The sequence below is a fragment of the Dryobates pubescens genome, chromosome 8 (genome assembly GCF_014839835.1).
Source record: "Dryobates pubescens isolate bDryPub1 chromosome 8, bDryPub1.pri, whole genome shotgun sequence".
Taxonomy (NCBI): domain Eukaryota; kingdom Metazoa; phylum Chordata; class Aves; order Piciformes; family Picidae; genus Dryobates; species Dryobates pubescens.
The window spans coordinates 33,587,479-33,606,287 of NC_071619.1; the positions used below are offsets into that span (position 1 = coordinate 33,587,479).

The window sequence follows — 18,809 nt, forward strand, 5'->3', positions numbered from 1 at the left end:
CCCGGCGCGGGGGCTGCTGGGAATGGCCCGCCCCGGGCTGGGCTCCGCGGCCCTCGAGCTGCTCCCGCAGCGCGGTCTGCTCCAGCCAATGCATAAACGGCTGTCAGGAGGCCTGGCTGATTCCCCGGTCCGGTTTCACAGACAGATCTGCTGCCAGTTTGAGGGAACGGCACAGTGAAGGTTCCGACAAGGAAGAAGCAGGGGATGAAGTAGCACCAGAGGAGGGGTAGGTTGGATATTCATAGAACAACAGAAGGGTAGGGGTTGGAATGGACCTCTGGAGATAAGAGTCCAACACCCCTGCTAAATGTCCGCCTAGATCACACTGCACTTGAACGCATCCAGATGTGGGGGCCAGTGGAGCCCAGGGCTCCCGCAAAGAAGTGTTTTTTCATATTGAGGTGGAGCTTCCAGTGTTCCCTTTTGTATCCATCATCCCTTGTCCTATCACAGGACACTGAAAAGAGACTAGTACCTTCTTGACACCTACCCTTCAGCTCTTTATAAACATTGATCTGATCCCCTCCCACTCTTCTCCTTTGAGCCCAAACAAGCCCAGGTCTGGTAGAAGTCCCAACACATCAGAAGAAATTTCTTCACTGAAAGGGTTCTCAAATACTGGAATAGGCACCCCGAGGAGGTGGTTGAATCCCTGGCCCTGGAGGTGTTTCAAAAAGGCAGAGATGTGGTGCTGAGGGGTGTGGTTTAGCATCAGACTTGGTAGAGGTAGAGAATGGTTGATCTTAAAGGTTTTTTCCACCCAAACTGATTCTGTGATCAGTACTCCAAGACCAAAGCCCCTGTATAAGGCTGGTGGATGGAAGAGACCACTCCTCCAATGTTATTTCAGTGCCACACAAAACCAGAACTGTGTCTCTCAAGCTCCTGCTGCTCAGCACAGAGTTGGTGTGGCAACATCCTTGTATTTGGCAAGAGCTTGTCCCGAGTTCTCTTGCCAGTTAACAGGTAACTCATACACCCGGAACATCCCCATCTTTCTTTACAAGAGCAGCATCTCCTAAGGTACAAACCAATACTAACTGCCAGGGTGGTGGTACTAGCTTTAAACATGGAGTACTTCCCCTTACATGCTGCCTGCTGAATACATTTTATGTTCTTGGGCTTTTTTTAAAGCATCTTTGTAAAACTGTAGACCCATGTTGTGCAGAGGCAGTATTTCTCATTCATCTCCACAAACTGAAAGCATGTAACAGCAAAGGGTTAAAGAGAAATTAAAATGGGTAGCCCACGGTGATCCATGTCTTACACATGTTCATTTTCAGGAAACATGTCCAGATAAAAGATGGGAAGTGCACAGCCATCACAATATGCACAACTGCCACTGCTTGCAGCAGTTACAAACCTTCCTTCAACAGAAAGACTCTCCAGTCTTTCCCTTGGAGCAATACAGGGAACACCTCAGACCACACTGACTAAGCCAAATGATGGCAGAAACTGACAACTGCATGTGAGGAGGGGATACAGTAGCTATTTGGCAGACCTCCCTCCTGTTCAGATTTTTAATGAAATTAGTCTAAATTCCAAAAACACTTACATTAAGATGCCACTGAAAGTAGCTCCCTATGATCCATCATCAGCTTCTTCCACTCCAAAGATCAAATTTACTTCCATTTCACAAAGTCCCTTTAGGAAGACCTCTTAGTTGATTCAGAGAGTTCACGCAGTGTGCAACTGAATGCTTTCTGACAGAGCAAGTTATGTTCAAATTGTACGGGTTTATTTACAGTTCTAGTTTATAAACAGTAACACAAACATCTTTACATGAAAAAAATCTCATTGCTGAAATAGGCACAGAGTCAGAGACTCTTCAGGATATTTTCAGAAGGGAGTGGGAAGAGGAAAATGTAATACAACAGCTGCTGGGCGAAACTACAAATACATGAGTGTTGGCCCAGGTGCAATTCCATGCAAGTATTTTCAACAGTTCAAGTTCTATTGGTTTACTCAGATACTAAGGAGGAAAGGAAAAAAAAAGAGGAAAAAAAAAGAGGAATTAGTTCCAAAATTAAAGTGCCCTAGCTTGAATTCTAGTAAAATAACTTAGAATACCTGTTTTTTATAAAGGTCAGTTTAGTTTAGTTTACCTCCTGAAGATGTACCAATTTCACACGGTTTGATTCAAACACTCAGAAGACTTCACACAGCAAAAGCGATCCCTATTATCTTTCTTTCACATATTTTGTTTTGGTAATGTCCACATCATCCTACAAAGATGCTGGTGCCTCAGCTATAATGACATTCCTGTACTGAGACTTTAAGCAAGAGAACCGTTCCTGGAACAAGTGGAAAGCTGCTGATACACAATCACAGGGTTGCTTTCTCTCTAACTCATTTAGAAGGGGTTAAAAAAGATATAAACAAATCCTTGAATCAATGAAAGCAACAGCTAATGAATAAATTTATCACAAGTATATTGCACTTGAATCTCTTTTTAGTGTGTTGATTTTCCTGCTGAGCATACCTTTGATGAGCACATTTCTGTGCTCAGCTGAATGTTTTAAATAGGTCTAATTATTATCTTCGACATTTTGTTTCTGAGAAGCAAGGTAACTTGTTTTCAATGTGTTGTAGTTTGAGCTGGGTGCCCCCCTGGTGCATTCACTTCCTGTGTCCAGAAGTCCAGCCCAGAGGGATGGACACAGGAAATTGTGTATTCCCTACCATAATTCTTTGCACCACTATAAGATCCAGTGCGGAGTCTGGCACTTCCTCTTTCCTTCCCTCTCCGAGACTTGGTAACTGGGGGAGAGATCTCCCGGCCATGGGCCTGATTAGGCCCAAGGCCACAGGGGGATGGGCAGTCTCAGGCCTGGCCAGCTGAGACTAGCCCAGCAGAGGGAGGGGGAAGAAGGAGCCCTGAGGGTCTCGGGTGTACCCTCAGGTGGGAATGGGATGCCTCTGGGTTTGCTTTGGGATCTTTCTTTGTCACTGCGCTTTGGGTTTTCTGTAATGTTCACTGCTTTCTATTTAAACTTTCATCACTTTTGCAAGCCGTTTGTCTGAGTCGTTATTTCTGCCTGTGGTGGGGAGGGGATCTGCCCCAACCCATTACACAATGGTCATATTCTGTCACAAAGCATTAATTTCAATGCACACATTCATCCTTACAATAGAAACAGTCTCAATCTAGGAAATGTAAACTTTTGCATCATTAAAAAAACAAAAATCAGAAGCTTGTAGTAAGAGCTTATTGTGCATAGGAGGTTCTGGTATTTAAGAATACCTTTACCACCCATTCCAATTATGTAGACCTATCAGTGGATGGGCATTCTTAAAGAAGTTAATTTTACAAACCTCTTGCATTTATTTCCCATTTATCTGCAGTCCCAGCTGGACTTAACCATTGTTAAATGTGAAATGAACCAGTATTTCTAAGATCTTTATCTGCTGCTCAGAAACCTAAGCTTTTAATCATTCCTTGATACTACTCAGCAGGCAAAATCAAATCGATGGACTGTAGGTAATGGAGCCTTGACCTTAGCAAGGCTTTAGACACTGTCTCCCAAAACATCCCTGTAAGCAAGCTCAGGAAGCATGGGATAGAAGAAAAGACAGTGAGATGGATTAGGAAGTGGTTACACAATTGAGTCCAAAGAATGGTGGTCAATGGTGCCAACGGTATCCTGGGGTGCATTAAGAGGAGTGTGTCCAGCAGATCAAGGGAGATTCTCCTCCCTCTCTGCTCTGCCGTGGTAAGACCTCACCTGGAATACTAACATCCAGTTCAGGGCTCCCCAGTTCAGGAGGGACAGGGATCTACTCAACAGAGTCCAGTGGAGAGCTATCAGGATGATTAAGGGATTGGAGCATATGTCCTATGAGGAGAGCTGAGAGGCCTGGGGCTTTTTAGTCTGCAGAAGAGAAGAACTGAGAGGGGATTTAATAAATGTTTATAAATATCTGAGCACTGGGGTCAAGAAGGAGGGGACAAGCTCTTCTCAGCTGCAGCCTGTGATAAGACAAAGGATAATGGATATAAACTACAGCACAGGAAATTCCACCTCAACATGAGAAGGAACTTCTTTACTGTGAGGGTCACAGAGCACTGGAACAGGCTCCCCAGAAGGGCTGTAAAGTCTCCTTCTGAGACATTCAGGACCTCTTTGAATGCATTCCTGTGTGATCTGCACTAGATTGTATGGTTATATGGTCCTGCTCTGGCAGGGATGTTGGACTCGATCTCCAGAGGTCCCTTCCAACCCCTAATATCCTGTGAGCCAATTTACTTTGAAGTGACAGTAATTTAAAACCCATCGTTTTCAACTGCTTCTCCATACCTGACAGTGCTTTAATGCCTTTAACACATTTAATGTGAACCCAGCTGCATCTTTACTTGCAAAGATGCAGATCACTCACATTAAGGCTGCATTAAAACCAAAACAAACTGACCATTATAATAAACATTTCTTCAAAACAACAGCAAAAAAAAGTAATTAAAAAAAAAGGTTTAAAATCCTGTTCAGAAATTGATAATAATTTACCCTATCTTAGGCCTGCTACTCAGGCACTCCCATCAGCAAACAGAAAAATTCTCAAGTTAGTATTCAGTAAGGAAACAGTCAGCTTGTGTCCACATACAGTATCTTGGTTGTTTCTTCTTTATAAACTGCTCTCTACAAAGTCTTTTTTTATTAACTCTCCAAGGCATCCAATACTTTCATGATCTGTTGTTTTATGGCTTTGGTAGCATCCCCTGCATTTGGAATCAAATACCTTAAAAAACAAACAAAAATTAGAAAGAGCCATCATTAGTTCAGTATAAAATTGAGTATCATTTCCATAAGTCTTGGTTTCATTTTTTCTCTGCTGCAAATAAGGATGAAGAAGTGGGGGGATATACTGAAAAACTGCTGAGAACATAACATTTATTTCCTGCTTATAGTATGAACATTTATGAACATATCCATTTATGAACTTAGAACTGTTAGAAACACTTCACAGGCCACCCTGGAAAGGGAAAGGTCTTCATTAATGGCATAGATAGACAGTTCAAGATCTCTACAGACACTGTCCAACTGAAGCATGGCAGTCCTCAGTTTTAGGGATTTAAAGATTCTTATAGATATTCTAGATTGTTTATTTATGATCTCCTGGATTTGCTGAAGTCAGCAAGGTGGTGATCAGTTCAACAAGCAGCAAAGTTTTCTGCCACATTTCAATTTACCTTTGTCTAACCTATTACCAAACTAATTTCATTCTAAGCAGGCAACAGGCATAAACCAATTTTGCTAATTAGCTAGGAAACTCATTTCCCACTTGTGAAAACAGAGCACCAGAATTCCCAGAATCACAGCATGTCCCTGATTCCCAGCCTTCTGTTTGTCTCTCCTACTGAGATGGCTTACCTTTCAACTGCCAAAATTTCTATGCCTGAAGTATTGCTATTTCCATATTTAAAGGTGATCAGTTCTGGGTGTTTCTTCTTGGATGTGATTTTGACTACAGAGTTGAGTGCCTGCCGAGACTGTATGTAAGCCAGTCCCTTTCGTGATGGAATCTCTCTCAAACAGTACATGTGAGTTGCTGTTACTAGGAGATGACTTGAGAGAAAAGAAAAATACAAATTAAATTTGCTAATGAACTAAGTATCAGGTATTTAGAAAGCTAAATTCCACACATAAGCTACATGGAGAGAGCTAGGTTAAGCACTTCCCAAAACGATGAAGCTATTTTAACACTATAAAAATCTGTACTTTTGAAAGGTCTACCAAATACTTCCCATTTTCCTTGAGTACTGTATCACAGCCATTTTTGAAAACAAGCCTCCTTAACAGCAGACCAAGGCAGACCAAGCAGTTAGCATCACCTCAACACAACAGCCATGAATGCCATCAACAAAGATCACAACCACCAGTAATTTGTCAGACCACATACAGAACAGGGAAAATGCCTCCAGGCTCTCTCTCTCTCTGATCTTTCAACTACACCCCAAAACCCATCCCTCCACCTACAGAGCAACAACTCTACATGTGGAGCATCAGACCTAAGCTAAAAGGACACATTGGCACTCCATGATTGTCAGTCACAAGCATTAATATGGAAACACTGATCTGCCAGCTCAGTTCAAGACCCACTTTTGCCTTCTTCATGGAAGAAATGCATGGTTCAATGACAGGTGGGAACACACTAACTGAGCTCAGATTCAGTTTGAGAAATAACACTGTGACAGACTACTGATCATACACTAAATAAAATAAATCTAGTGGGAAAATAATATTAACAATAAAGCAAAGAAAAGACCATGATGGAAGAGAAAGCCCAGCGTAGTTTTTTGTTACCCACATTCAACAAGATTTGTACTCCTTGGGGAAACCAAAATATTGTAAGCATCATGTTATGCTCTTGCAGAATGAATAAGGCCAATGAATCTTAGGGGCAAGATGGATGTATAGTACAAGGCACAAAGACAAGCACACAAAAACTGGAGCCACAGCTATTTGGGTCTATTTGGACTTGAAAAAATAAGCCTGTCTACTAAAACAATTTTTTTTATACTACCTTGTTTTGCAAAGCCAAACTTCTTACTAGGCTTTGCACATAATTAACATTGCATAATGCTGCAAATAAAAGAATGCAATCATACACTATCCATCAGTTACTCATGACAAAAACCTCCTGCAAATGCTTAATTCAGGGCAAAGCCACGAGAGCTCTGTGTGCGAATGCATGCTGCAGGCCCACGTATGGCTGGACATGCAGACGGGGTAAAAATAGTGTTTTCATCAGGGTCTTCTCATGCTGGAATGTCCTTGCTTTTTAAAATTATCTCAGGGAGGCTGTGGATGCCTACCCCTTGGAGATGTTCAAGGCCAGGTTGGGTGAGGCCTTGAGCAGCCTGGTCTAGTGGGAGGTGTCCCTGCCCATGGCAGGGGGGTGGAACTAGATGATCTTTAAGGTCCCTTCCAACCCAAACCATTCTGGGAATCTATGAATCTATAGTACCATTTTGTTCCAGGTAGTCTGGCACCTTCATTCCCTAGTTTAATATAAAAAATAACCCAATTGCCCAATGTTTTGGGTTGCTTTTTTAAAAATAGGTATCAATACAGACATTTTCATTAAGCTTAGGACTAATTCCAGTACCTGGGAAACATATGTCCATTTTCTTTTACTTCGTTGCAGGGGAAGTTATACTTCACATCAGGTTTATTTATCCATGTCTGGATGTTGACAACCTCTTTTCGATCATCATCTGACATTGAGGAGCTGTCAATTTCATCTGTTTTGAAGGGAGAGGTGGTAGCAAATAAAATACACAAGCAAATAAATAGACAAACACACCTTTTTCAAAGCCAGTTTTGTACATTTTGTTAAACTATAATATAAACTATATAATTCAGAATTATAGCCACTCTTTTAAAAAGGTTTTAACTTAAGTACTTTTTCAGTGAATTGAAAGGAATAGGGAAAACCCATTCTCATTTCACAGAACCACTGAAGACAGAAGATACTGCTGGTAGTTAACTGGTCCAACTCTCCTATTCCAGCAGGGCCATCTAGAGTAGGTTGCAGTTATTACAGCAACTCTGCAATGATGTACTATAAAAAAACCTCAATTACTAAAGTTTTGCAAAAACAATTATACAGAAAGAAGTTCACTTTTTGCATTCTTCTGTATCAAAATATTTCACTTCATATGCATTGGCTTTGCTTGTTCAAGTCATTGCAGTGATTCCACTCACTTGCCAAGTCTAATACATTTGCTTTTAAAAGCAAATGTAAATAGAAATTAGCAAGCAACCTTTATTCAAAATATGTTCCACCAATTCATCTTTAATAATATGGTTTCCTGAATCCAAAGACTTTTCCAAACACTATTATGGATGCTCAAAGAACTGTGAAAACTTAATTACATCACATTTGGAGTAGCATCTTGTTAGCATTACAGCTTCATTTCACTCTGTTCCAGTTCTTATAGCAGGCTTATCAACTGTTTGTCATTAATCTTATTTAAACGACTCCATGAATGTCTTTCATTAATCTTCTTAAATGCTTTTTTTGTTTTGTTGTTTTGTTTTTTTTCAGGTCAAAGATTCTTAGTTATTTGTTTCTTGCTTGGAAAACCAGCAGGATGAACGAGGTAACTCTCCCCCCGCACTCTGCTCTTGTAAGACCCCATCTGAAGGGCTGTGTCCAGTTCTTGTACCCCTAAAATAAGATGGACATTGAACAGGTCCAGAAGAGGGCCACAAAGATGATCACAGAGCTGGAGCACCTTTCCTGTGAAGACAGGCTGGGATGGCTGGGTCTGTTCAGACTGGAGATGAGAAGGTTCTTTACAGGGAATGGCTTTAAGCTGGAAGAAGGTTTGACTTAATATTAGGAAGAAATTATTTATTTGAGGGTGGTGAGACACTGGAACAGGTTGCCCAGTTCAACATCAGGCTGGATGAGGCCTTGAGGTCTAGTAGAAGGTGTCCCTACCCATGGTGAGGAGGCTGGAACTAGATGATCTGTAAGGTCCCTTCCAACCCAAACTATTCATGGTTCTGTGAAGGTAAGTGTGCCTTTTGGTTGCAGAATGGTTGCTACTGAGATAGTGACGGTTGGGTGTGAGGTAATACTACCAGAACAAAACCAGGACAGTAGTAGGTCTGCACTATTCTAATGTTAGTACAGATCTCTAAAAATATCCTTTGTGACAAGGGTGGTGTTCCAGTTTTACCTGTAATATTTCAACTAGATAAAAAAATTGCATGGTTTTTTTTTTTTTTGCCTACAGCATGCATATCGAGACAAATCAACTGTTAATAGATTTGATGCTAAAAAACAAGGTCCAAAACACTGGAGAGGTGTGCACATATTAACCATTGTAAGCCTACTTCCAAATATATGTTCAGAAATTCAGATCAGTATACTAACTGCCAATACTATAGATTCAACCTGAGATCTGGCAGCCAAAGATGGCCCTTTATATTTTGCTTACTGCCAGAGCAGAGGTATAATTGCAGGTCTACGTGTACAAAGCCAGTGAAGAAACACAGATCTTCACTATAGAAATAACAAGCAAACATAAACAGCCCAATAAATCTGTTTCCATTGAATCCTCTTGGCTGTTCAGTGCCTGTCACAACAACAACAAAAATTTAAGTGTAATAAATATGGTATATTTGAAGGTGTTTCTTGGTTGGTCCTAGGCACCAGCATTAAAAGCTGTGATAAATGATAATAGTTAGAAAAATGTCACGTTGCAAGACAAAGATGTAAAAGACACCTATGATTTAGACAAACTTTAATAACATTGTCTAAATAAGCTGATCTAGGTAAGAGGAAGATCATCTCCTTACCAGTATCATATTCTTCTTCATCTGCTATGCTGAACACTGGTTTCACACCACGGTAGGGTTTTCCCACTCTGTCACTGCTGCTGACATGTCTGTTGGCAATAAAAAGGGCAGGAGAGGATATGGGATGGAAGAAGAAAAGTAACTTTCAAACTGATGGTCTGACTCCTACAATAACGTATTAGCAAAATGCAAACAAGTGTGCATATGAGAAGGACAAGAGAATTTCATGAAGCTGCCTGCAAGGAAGGTGTGACTGACAGATCAAGCAATTTGGTTAGTGAAAGCATGTAGCTCAGCTACTTGACAAGCCTGACTGTTGTAAAAAATAAAGTGAACAAACAATTACTGTTTTGTTTAAAAAAGAACTTCTGATCACCTACTTAAATGACAAAACACATTGAAGACCTAAGAACGGACAGCGTGCTATGGAGTTTCTAGCATGAAACAGAAATATTTCTGGATAGTCAGGGCACCTTTGCAGGGATGACAAGTTGGGATGGAGGAAAAACATGTCTGAAAGCAGACTACCGTGTCAGAAAGATCATCTTTCTTGTTAATTCATAAAAAAAACCCCAAAACCCACAACAAACCAACCAACGAAACCCAAAGCAAAATAACTTAAGGACTTCAAACCATTCCCTGTAGCATGAACTCTGACTTCCTGTCCTTCATTTTCTTCAGCCAAATCCCGAAATCTGTGGTTAAGCAATTCCTACTGCTAAAATTCCAGCATCACTGGGGTTTCTCCATAGATACTAACCTCAAAAAAATCACATTTAAATCTATTTCTGGAGGTATTAAATGGCACAAATACAACTGAATAATAACACTTGGCAATAACCATTCCAAATTCTGTGCTATTTTAAAGCTCCAGCTTAGAGCGCTGTCATTACATGGTCACAGTTGTCATGTGAGGCCACACCTTTCAGAACTGTGTTCAGTTCTGGGCCACTCACCACAAGAAAGATATTGAGGTGCTGGAGCAGGTCTAAATAGCCAGTGAAGCTGGTGAAGATCCTTGAACACAAGTCTTAACAGCTAACAGAACTGGGGTTGTGTAGGCTTCAGAAGAGGAGGCTGAGGGGAGACCTCATTGCCCTCTACAGTGACCTCAAAGGAGGTTGGAGTGAGGTGGGAGTTTGTCTCTTCTCACATGCAACAAGTAATAAGCCAAGAGGAAATGGTGTCAAGTTGCAGCAGGGGCAGTTCAGGTTGGATATTATGAAAAATGTCTTCACAGAAAGGGTTTTCAGGCATTGGAACAGGCTGCCCAGAGAGGTGGTGGAGTCACCATCCTTCCAGGTATTTAAAAGACGCATGGATGTGGTGCTGAGGGATGTGCTTTAGCAGTAGTGGTGCGATTGAGATCTCTAGCTGAGTGGTTCGACTTTATGATCTCCAAGGTCTCTTCTAACCTCAACAGTTCTATGGTTTTAAAGATACAAAACTAAACCCAAACCACATCTATCTCTTTCCCCCATTTCAGAATCTCTAACCTCTCCTCGTAATGTGCATTCATATTACCTATAAACCATAAGCCCTCCACTTAACATGGTACTGTAGAACCAAGATGGAGAGGCAAGCTCTTTAGTAATATATAGCAGCACTTATGCATATCTGAAAGAGTATTTGAATGTTATAAAGCAGCCCACATTTTCTATGGGGAAAATTAAGAAACGTAGACAAAACAAGGAAATGTTTAATAGCAAAAACAAAGAAATAAGTAAGTAAAAATGAATAAATGGTCAAACAAAAGTGCATTCTACAATGAAACAAACAAAAAACCCATACAAAAACATGCTCATTAGTGCTTAAGACTATAAGCATCAATGACACTGACAATTCAAGAGGGCAGTGCTTCAGTATGGAGGGTTTTGTAAATAAGCTTTAGTAATACAAAACCTTTTGAGTGAGAAGAAGCACATTTAAATAGTGTCAAATTACACAAGAGGATTTAAGAGAAGATCTCATTAGTGCTTACAGATCAAAGTTAGTCAAGATAAGAGAAATTAAAATGCTATTTTATAAAAAGCTGGTAGCATATAAAAATGTGGCCAGGAGGTCAAGAGACATGATTCTTCCCCTTCACTCTGTTCTTGTGAGACCCCACCGCAAATACTGCATCATGTGGTGTCCCCATCATACAGAGGACATAGAACTGTTGGAGTAAGTCCAGAGGAAGGCTGCAAAGATGATTTAAGGGCAGAAGCAACTCTGCTATGAGGACAGGTTTAGGGAACTAAGGTTGCTCAGCCTGGAGTAGAGAAGACTCCCAAGAGGCCTTATAGCTACCTTCCAATAGTGGAAGGGAACCTACAGGAAGGCTGGAGAGGGACTTTTCCTAAAGGTTTCTAGCAATAGGGCAAGGGGGACTGGTTTTAAGGTGAGGGAGAGTAAGGTTAGACTGGATCTTAGGAAGAAGTTCTTAGGAAGAACTTCTTCAGTACAAGGGTGGTGAGACTCTGGAATAGGTTGCTGAGAGAAGTTGTGGATGCCCCCTCCCTGGAGGTGTTCAAGGCCAGGCTAGATGAGGGACATCGGAGAAGATATCTCTGGGGTCCCCTATGACCTAGGACATTCCATGATCTTAAACTAGAAATAGATTTCCTTTAACCTACTTGCATGGAAGGCCATCACAAGGCAATACCTTTTCAATGGCAAATGTGAAAAGTACAATATATTTGTGAGAAACACAATGTGGATCTAACTGAATGGATGAGAAAAGAATGCCATTCCAGGTTTTTAAGAGCCGCAATTTTAAGACTAGTCTAGTAATCCCCAGTGTGAGCATATCTGAGTCAAAGGAGCAAGTGTAATAACCAAAGTATGATTCTTGGTTACAAATAGATACTCAAGGCTCATTTAGCTATCACACACAATCACCAAAACTTTTAAATGAGAGTTTTAAGACTTTCTTGCCATATTCTTAAAATTGCTGTGCTATTCAGAGTCCCACTTTGTTCTTTTTTAAACAAATAAAATACTGGTTAACAGTGCTATTTGTCTTGCTCACACACTACCATTCTGTAATGCTTATGGTCCACTTCTATCCCAAATTCTTTGCAAGCTACTTGAAAGAAGAATTGGTGCGAAATCTCTGAAAACCCAAACAGCATTTTAAATCTTCATTAAGTTCCTCAGGCACAAATTGTTCACCCGTTTCAGTCTGTGAGGGTCAAAAGCTAGAGAGTTCCTAACATACATCCAGAGTGATTACTTATGAGCTATCCTGCATTTATCACAAGCAATTTTATATGATCACAATTCACAATTTTAATTTCTGAGCTAACTAAGCCAATAAATCTGAAACAAATTTGAAGGGACTCCACATTTGCATGGAATCCTTCAGTTATGTGAACAAGGGAGAGCTGCAAGGCACATTTACTTAGTAACTCAGCACTTTTCACACTAATGAGCACCCCTGTTTCCATCAGCATGTTCTATTACCATGTGATAAGAAGCATAAAAATTCCATATTTCTGTATGGCTTCCCTGCTATATTTAAGCTCTGATGGTGCTTTATGAGGACCTTAGAAAACCTTTTCATAGCTGTAGTCTCTCTTCTTAAAACTTTAAGCCATAATTTGTTCAGTAACTGCTCCTGGTATCTTTCACTAGCACAAGTCACTAATAAAATAGATAAATATTTTACTAGTGATTTCATATTCCTTGTATATTTTACAAGGAATTTACAAGGAAAAAAACTGCATAAAAAGCAATAGGAAGAAAAAGAACAGAAACAAAAGTAGAAACTAAGAGCAGAAAGCACTGCCAGTACATTCTTTTTCTTCCTCTAGTCCTCTGATCAGTACTTGTAAAACCCAATAGCTTTATTGAAAAAACCAACCCAACACCTAAATGCAAACCCCCATATAAGAATGCAAGCAATTTTGTCAGTGTAACCAATGCTTACAAATATTGTGATGCCATGCTAAATACAACAAAGGTGGTTTTAGTCATACTGCTTAATTATCAAGCTTACCGCTCCAGGCTTGCTCTGTCTGGCCAGGGAATATTGAAAGGTATTCTATAGTACATTGGGGCAGAGGACAGAACAAAATAATTAAATAAAAATAAAATCAAATTTAAAAAGGTTTAAAGGAAAAATCTAGATAAATAACTGAAATGCTCTATATTGGCAATCTATCTTCTTTGAGGAAGATGCTTATAAATCAAAGCAAATGCTTCATGACATCTAGCCAGGAGGCAGAAAAATAGCTGTAAACATTCTACTACAAGATGCGTTTTTCGTGCTGTGTATGGCTCACATACAAGCCTTACTTGAAACTCTTGACACAAGAAATGCTGCTACCAAGTGCCATTTACAACTTTTTTGCCTCTCATTGTGAAAATTAGTAATTAGAAAAAAATCATTTCCAAACACAAAAAGCCACAACCTGTACCTTCTGATTAATGACTACAAAACACTACTGTTAGTCTGGGAACATGATTTAAATCTTGCTATCAAACAACACGATTATCTCTGTTAAGATTCTTGAATACCAATGTCTTAGAAACAAGCAACTCCACCAGCTGTGTTTTAAGGAACTCTGAAGCAGGATATTCAATTAAAGCTTTGATAGATGAAAGCTGTTATTCTTTTATCTAGTTAAGTACTTGGAAGGATGACTTCTGAGTTTGTAAGTGTCTTAACAAATTCGCACATTCTTGTTCCCAGCTCTGCTTAAGAATACAAAAATGAAAAGAGTGGATTCTGGGCTTGAAAAATAGCTGTGTATTACTACTTGAAGAAAAATTAAGATCAATTTGACAAGGTGGGACAGGGGAAAAAAAGAACCCAACACAAAACCCCAAAATAAAATAGAACAAAGCCAGTCGACAAAATATCTGATCCAGAATCTTTCTGTCATTCACCCATTCCACTAGAATCAGGATGGGGAGGAACTGAAATAAAAGTGAAACCACTCCTGACTTTTAGACTCAATACAGTCAAACTAACCATGCAGTGACAAATTCTAGGTAAATTTTCACATTGGCTTTGCAAGACTAAGGCAGCACAGTAGGATGACTGTGTCATGATAAAATTGTGAGGAGGATAGGGGTAGAAGTCTGAAAGTTGAAACCGGAATGTAACTTTTTTCCCGCAATTAGCACAGTTATTTACAAAACAACCTCCCAAAATGGGAAGTCAGTCCTCACTGCTGATTCCCAAGAGATAAATTACTTACCTGTCCACTGGAGTAGATGTATTTTCAATAAAACTAATTACTTTTTCTTTCACATTCACAGATTTAGTCTTCAAAGCAACTGTCATTTTATTTACCAGGGACTTTACTCCTTTTCCATCATTTGAACCATTAGGAGAGTCACCCTGGAAAAGTAATTCCTCTCAGAATTAATCATACAAACCCAATCTTCTGTCATCTCTAGTTTATTAACAAAGGAAGTAGACTACAAAATAGTAATTTACTTTTTAGCAGAGCATTAATCACAGCATTAACTATTCTTCTAGAGTTGCATCGAAGATATGCATCTATGGTAAAGGTGATCCAAAAGTAAGCTTCACGTATCTTATTACTGTGTACTCTGATATGAAAGTCCAGAGCAAGGAATTCTATTATAGATAAGTTGTATTCAAATTAAAAGCTAAATTCTACACCCAACATATCATCTGTAGGAAAGAGATAATTTTGAGCTTTCCAATGAAACTGTATGCCAGTTTCATACTAATTCATTCCCAGAGTGGAGAAGAGCCAGGAAAAGAATTGCTCATTACATACATTCTGCTGCAAGTTCTTCTCTACAAGTTCTTCTCAAAGAGGATAAACATGTTTAGGTTTTCTCCAACTAGATGGTGATTATGGTTTGAAACTAAATACACAACTGAATGCAATCATGACTTAACTAATGCATTTTACAGAATAGAATGAGGAATATGAAGAAAATTCAGTACACCTGGGGCTCCCACCCTACTATATCACCACAGCGTAAAATTCACTTACATCAACAGAGGAGTTTATGCTACTTCTCGAGCCTGAGGTGCTAGCAATCCAGTGGCCATATCCATTTTCTGGTCCTTCCACATTGATATCTGCTAAGTGCTGCTGGAGGGCTGTTAAAAGGCCATTAGTAAAAAACGTTCAGAACTGCACTGGAATTAGTGTGTTGATCTATATTCCAAGACTGATCAGTAACAATTTAATAAAAGAGAGAGATTCAGATAATCCTATAATCATTCCTGGCTTTCCTTTCAGTAGTACAAAGGCATTAGCATAATCTTTATGTTGGTAAAGAAAGCAGTTAAAATACAGCAGCTACTAAAAATAAATCTCTGCTATCATCCTACAGATAGCTCTTATGACACTGTACACATTGACTACTAGTGCAGCACAGATCTCTCTCCACTGTTGTAGCACAGATCTCTCCACTGTTGTAGAGCCCAATTCCAGCAACATAAACTGAAGAATTAGGAACTGAGCATTTATGAAAACACAGCAACAATTGATAGTAATTAGGAAGTAGCATTTTCATATGGATCTGCAATCTTCAGAAGCTAAACATCAATAAGTTAGGAAAAAAAGGGCATTTTCTCCCCATCCTGTACATTTCCTGTATTAATTTTTCACCGTTCTGATATATGGGTAACTCGTAACAGTTAACAGTGATTTACACAACCAAGTGCTGACTTACACAAAACAAAAGCCTAACAAATAAGACCTATTTGTTACTAATTTAGTTGATTTACAGCCACAGCCTAATAAAAGTATCAACTGAGTTAAGATACCAAGTTTCCTCAAGCCAAAGCTCATTATTAACAACCTTACCCATAAATCCTCCTTTGGCAATGCTTACATACTCCTTGTTTTTCTGCAACAGAAAAGATGTATTTGGTTGAAGGAAATATCTCTGGAATAAATTTTGCAAGCACATCAATGAAACACAGGTAAATTTCACAAAACCTCTAAACTGGAGTAAGATTAAGATTTTATGGGGAAAATAATTTGTGATTTAGTATCAATAGTATGTACATATACACTTATAGCTATTTTAAAAAGCTATTAAAGTCAACAGCAATTTAGTTGTACCTGTAAGAAATGTGCTAGCACCATGTTCATATACATATCTTCTTCTTCCCTACCACTTCCCATGAAGCAGAGATGTTCCCCACCAGCTATGGAACCAGACTCAATAGATTGCTTTTGTGCTTCTAACAGGGACTTTACTGACTGTGCAAATTCTGATGGGTTTTGAAGCATCTGTGGAACAAACAAAAGTGCTGATTGACACCAATATACAGTAACACAACTTGATAAAGGATAAAAACTTTAAAAATGCTCTATAAAGGCTAGCAGAAGGACACCCACCCTAAATAATTTTCCATCTAGGCTAAAACCCAGAAGACCATCTCCTAGAATCATGAAATCATTTAGGTTAGAGAAGACCCTTAAGATTGAGTCAAAATGTAAATCTTAAAACTGTCAATTCTCCACCACTAAACCATGTCCTTAAGTGACATAGCTACAAGTCTTTTAAATACCCCCCAGGGACAGTGTCTCAACCACTTCCCTGGGCAGCATGTTCCAGTGCCTTACAACCCTTTTTGTGAAGGAGCTTTTCCTAATATCCAGCCTAAACCTCCCGTGGTGCAACTTAAGGCCATTTCCTCTTGTCCCCTTGCTTGTTACTTGGGAGAAGAGAGTGAACTCAACTTGCTAACAACCTCCTTTCAGGCAACTGTAGAGAGCATGAAGGTCTTCTCTCAGCTTCCTTTTCTCTCTTATATAATTACACTTGCACAAATACTGAGTATCATTTTCATTCGAGAGGCAACAAAGTGGAGTCCCAGATTCTAATATCACTAATGGCTAAACTTCTCAGCAAAAAGAGTTTCTCAAATGTCCTTCAGAGAACCTGAATTTTGAAACTTCATCACACAGACACTGCAGTCCAGAAGCAAGAGTTTATTTTTCAAGACAGACATTCTTCTCTCCTATTAGGATCCAAAAATCAGTAAAGAAACAAAAAGCATACAAACCAAATCTGAGTCCAGATGAAATGCTGTTGATAAATGCCCAGCATTGTATTGCTCTGCAGGACGACAGTCCACTACAAAGAACCTTACTCCTTCCTGAAAGAGAAAGACTTTTCTTATTAAAATTTTTTAATTAGTATAATTATTGATGGGAAAGCACATAATTGTATTTTCATACTAATCCAAATACTACAGCAACCCCTGAAAGTGCTAACAGGTATTGGGAAATCTTATTTGATTAATTTGAAATTCTACAGTATTTTAATAGTGATTTCCCACTAACACATCAGCTGAATGATTCTATGAAAAAGCCAGTAATCAATCAGAAACACTGTAATCTAGCTACACTATTATTCATATATTGGCCTTAAATAATTTAAGTGAAGTCCCTGCATCTCAGTATGCCTGCAATTAACCAATACAGAAATAGCCTAGATACATTTTTGTTGTTGTTTAAACCTTTCATTGATAAAAGAGCTATTTCATAATGGATTGTTCTCAAAGATACTAAGTAGCTGTTTTTAAATTTTCCTTCACAGTAGCTGTATTTAGAAAGGAATTCAAACTACTGAGATCCTTCTTTGAAGCTCCCACTCCTCAGATTCAATTCAGCTGTATCAAGCTCTCAGTGCTGTAGCTCTAGTTACCACAGCACAAATGCACTGCAATCAGTAAGTCATTTACAATGGAGACAATGTCAAAGCAAGAAAATTGTCTTAAAATAGCAAACATTTACTTCTGCTGCTAGCACATAAAAATATTTCTGCTATATACACAAAGTAGCAATTCTTTCCCCTTTCTATAAAATTGCAGGGAAAAAAAAAACTTAAAAAAAAAAAAATCAGTATACTGACTCCTTGCTGTTGATTTGCTTGAAGAATCTCAGACACAGAAACTGCCAGGCACAGAGCCTGGCTCAAGTCTGTATCATCATCTTTGAGGCCCAGCAAGCTGCTGCCAAAGAGACTGTGGTTGTCCTAATAAAGCAAGAAGGAGGGGAAACAAAAAAGAAAGAAGTTAACTGTAGGCACTGCTTTTAGATGTGAAAGTTAAGGAAAAACTACATCCACCATATCTTAAACATTAAGCCCAATACATGCATATCTTATGCATGCAGTCATCAAATTTTTGATTAACTGAAATGCTTTCTGAAAATCATGGCATCATCAATCCATGAAATACCTCTTTTTGGTTGCTCCTCTCGCCCCCAAAACTCACACACCTGTCTATGTCCACCAGACAAAGTACACAGAAGCCAAAGGTAATGACTATCAATTACTTTTATTTCATGAATTCACTGAAATTGGCTATCTTGAGTAAGGAACAACTGCAGGAACAGCAGAGGTGATGATAGCTTTGTTTCTAGTAAGTGACTTTTTCCTGTTTGCTGTTGCAGGTACAGCTAGAAATCCTCTGCAGTTTACTACAATGTGGTTGTGTCAGTATAGCATTTTTGCTTCATCCATTCTTACAAGAACCTAGTTTCCAGAATGTCACCAGTCATGAAG

The 18,809-nt window shown here is 39.2% G+C and overlaps 1 protein-coding gene across 2 annotated transcripts in view; it reads right to left on the bottom strand.

The window, feature by feature from the left end:
• Nucleotides 1-4,464: 4,464 nt before the first annotated feature.
• TBC1D23 (TBC1 domain family member 23) overlaps nt 4,465-18,809 on the bottom strand; it is a 30,128-nt gene continuing 15,783 nt past the window's right edge. Inside the window, exons 9-19 of one of the 2 annotated variants that reach the window (XM_054163588.1) lie at nt 18,156-18,278; nt 17,305-17,397; nt 16,355-16,525; nt 16,094-16,136; nt 15,272-15,381; nt 14,498-14,640; nt 13,291-13,335; nt 9,309-9,397; nt 7,105-7,240; nt 5,367-5,561; nt 4,465-4,734 (exon numbers count right to left, since the gene is read on the bottom strand). In XM_054163588.1, coding sequence (XP_054019563.1) covers nt 4,653-4,734; nt 5,367-5,561; nt 7,105-7,240; nt 9,309-9,397; nt 13,291-13,335; nt 14,498-14,640; nt 15,272-15,381; nt 16,094-16,136; nt 16,355-16,525; nt 17,305-17,397; nt 18,156-18,278 — 1,230 coding nt within the window. In that variant the 3' untranslated portion in view covers nt 4,465-4,652. The remainder of the gene's footprint in view (nt 4,735-5,366; nt 5,562-7,104; nt 7,241-9,308; nt 9,398-13,290; nt 13,336-14,497; nt 14,641-15,271; nt 15,382-16,093; nt 16,137-16,354; nt 16,526-17,304; nt 17,398-18,155; nt 18,279-18,809) is intronic. The other variant, XM_054163589.1, reaches the window with a different exon arrangement.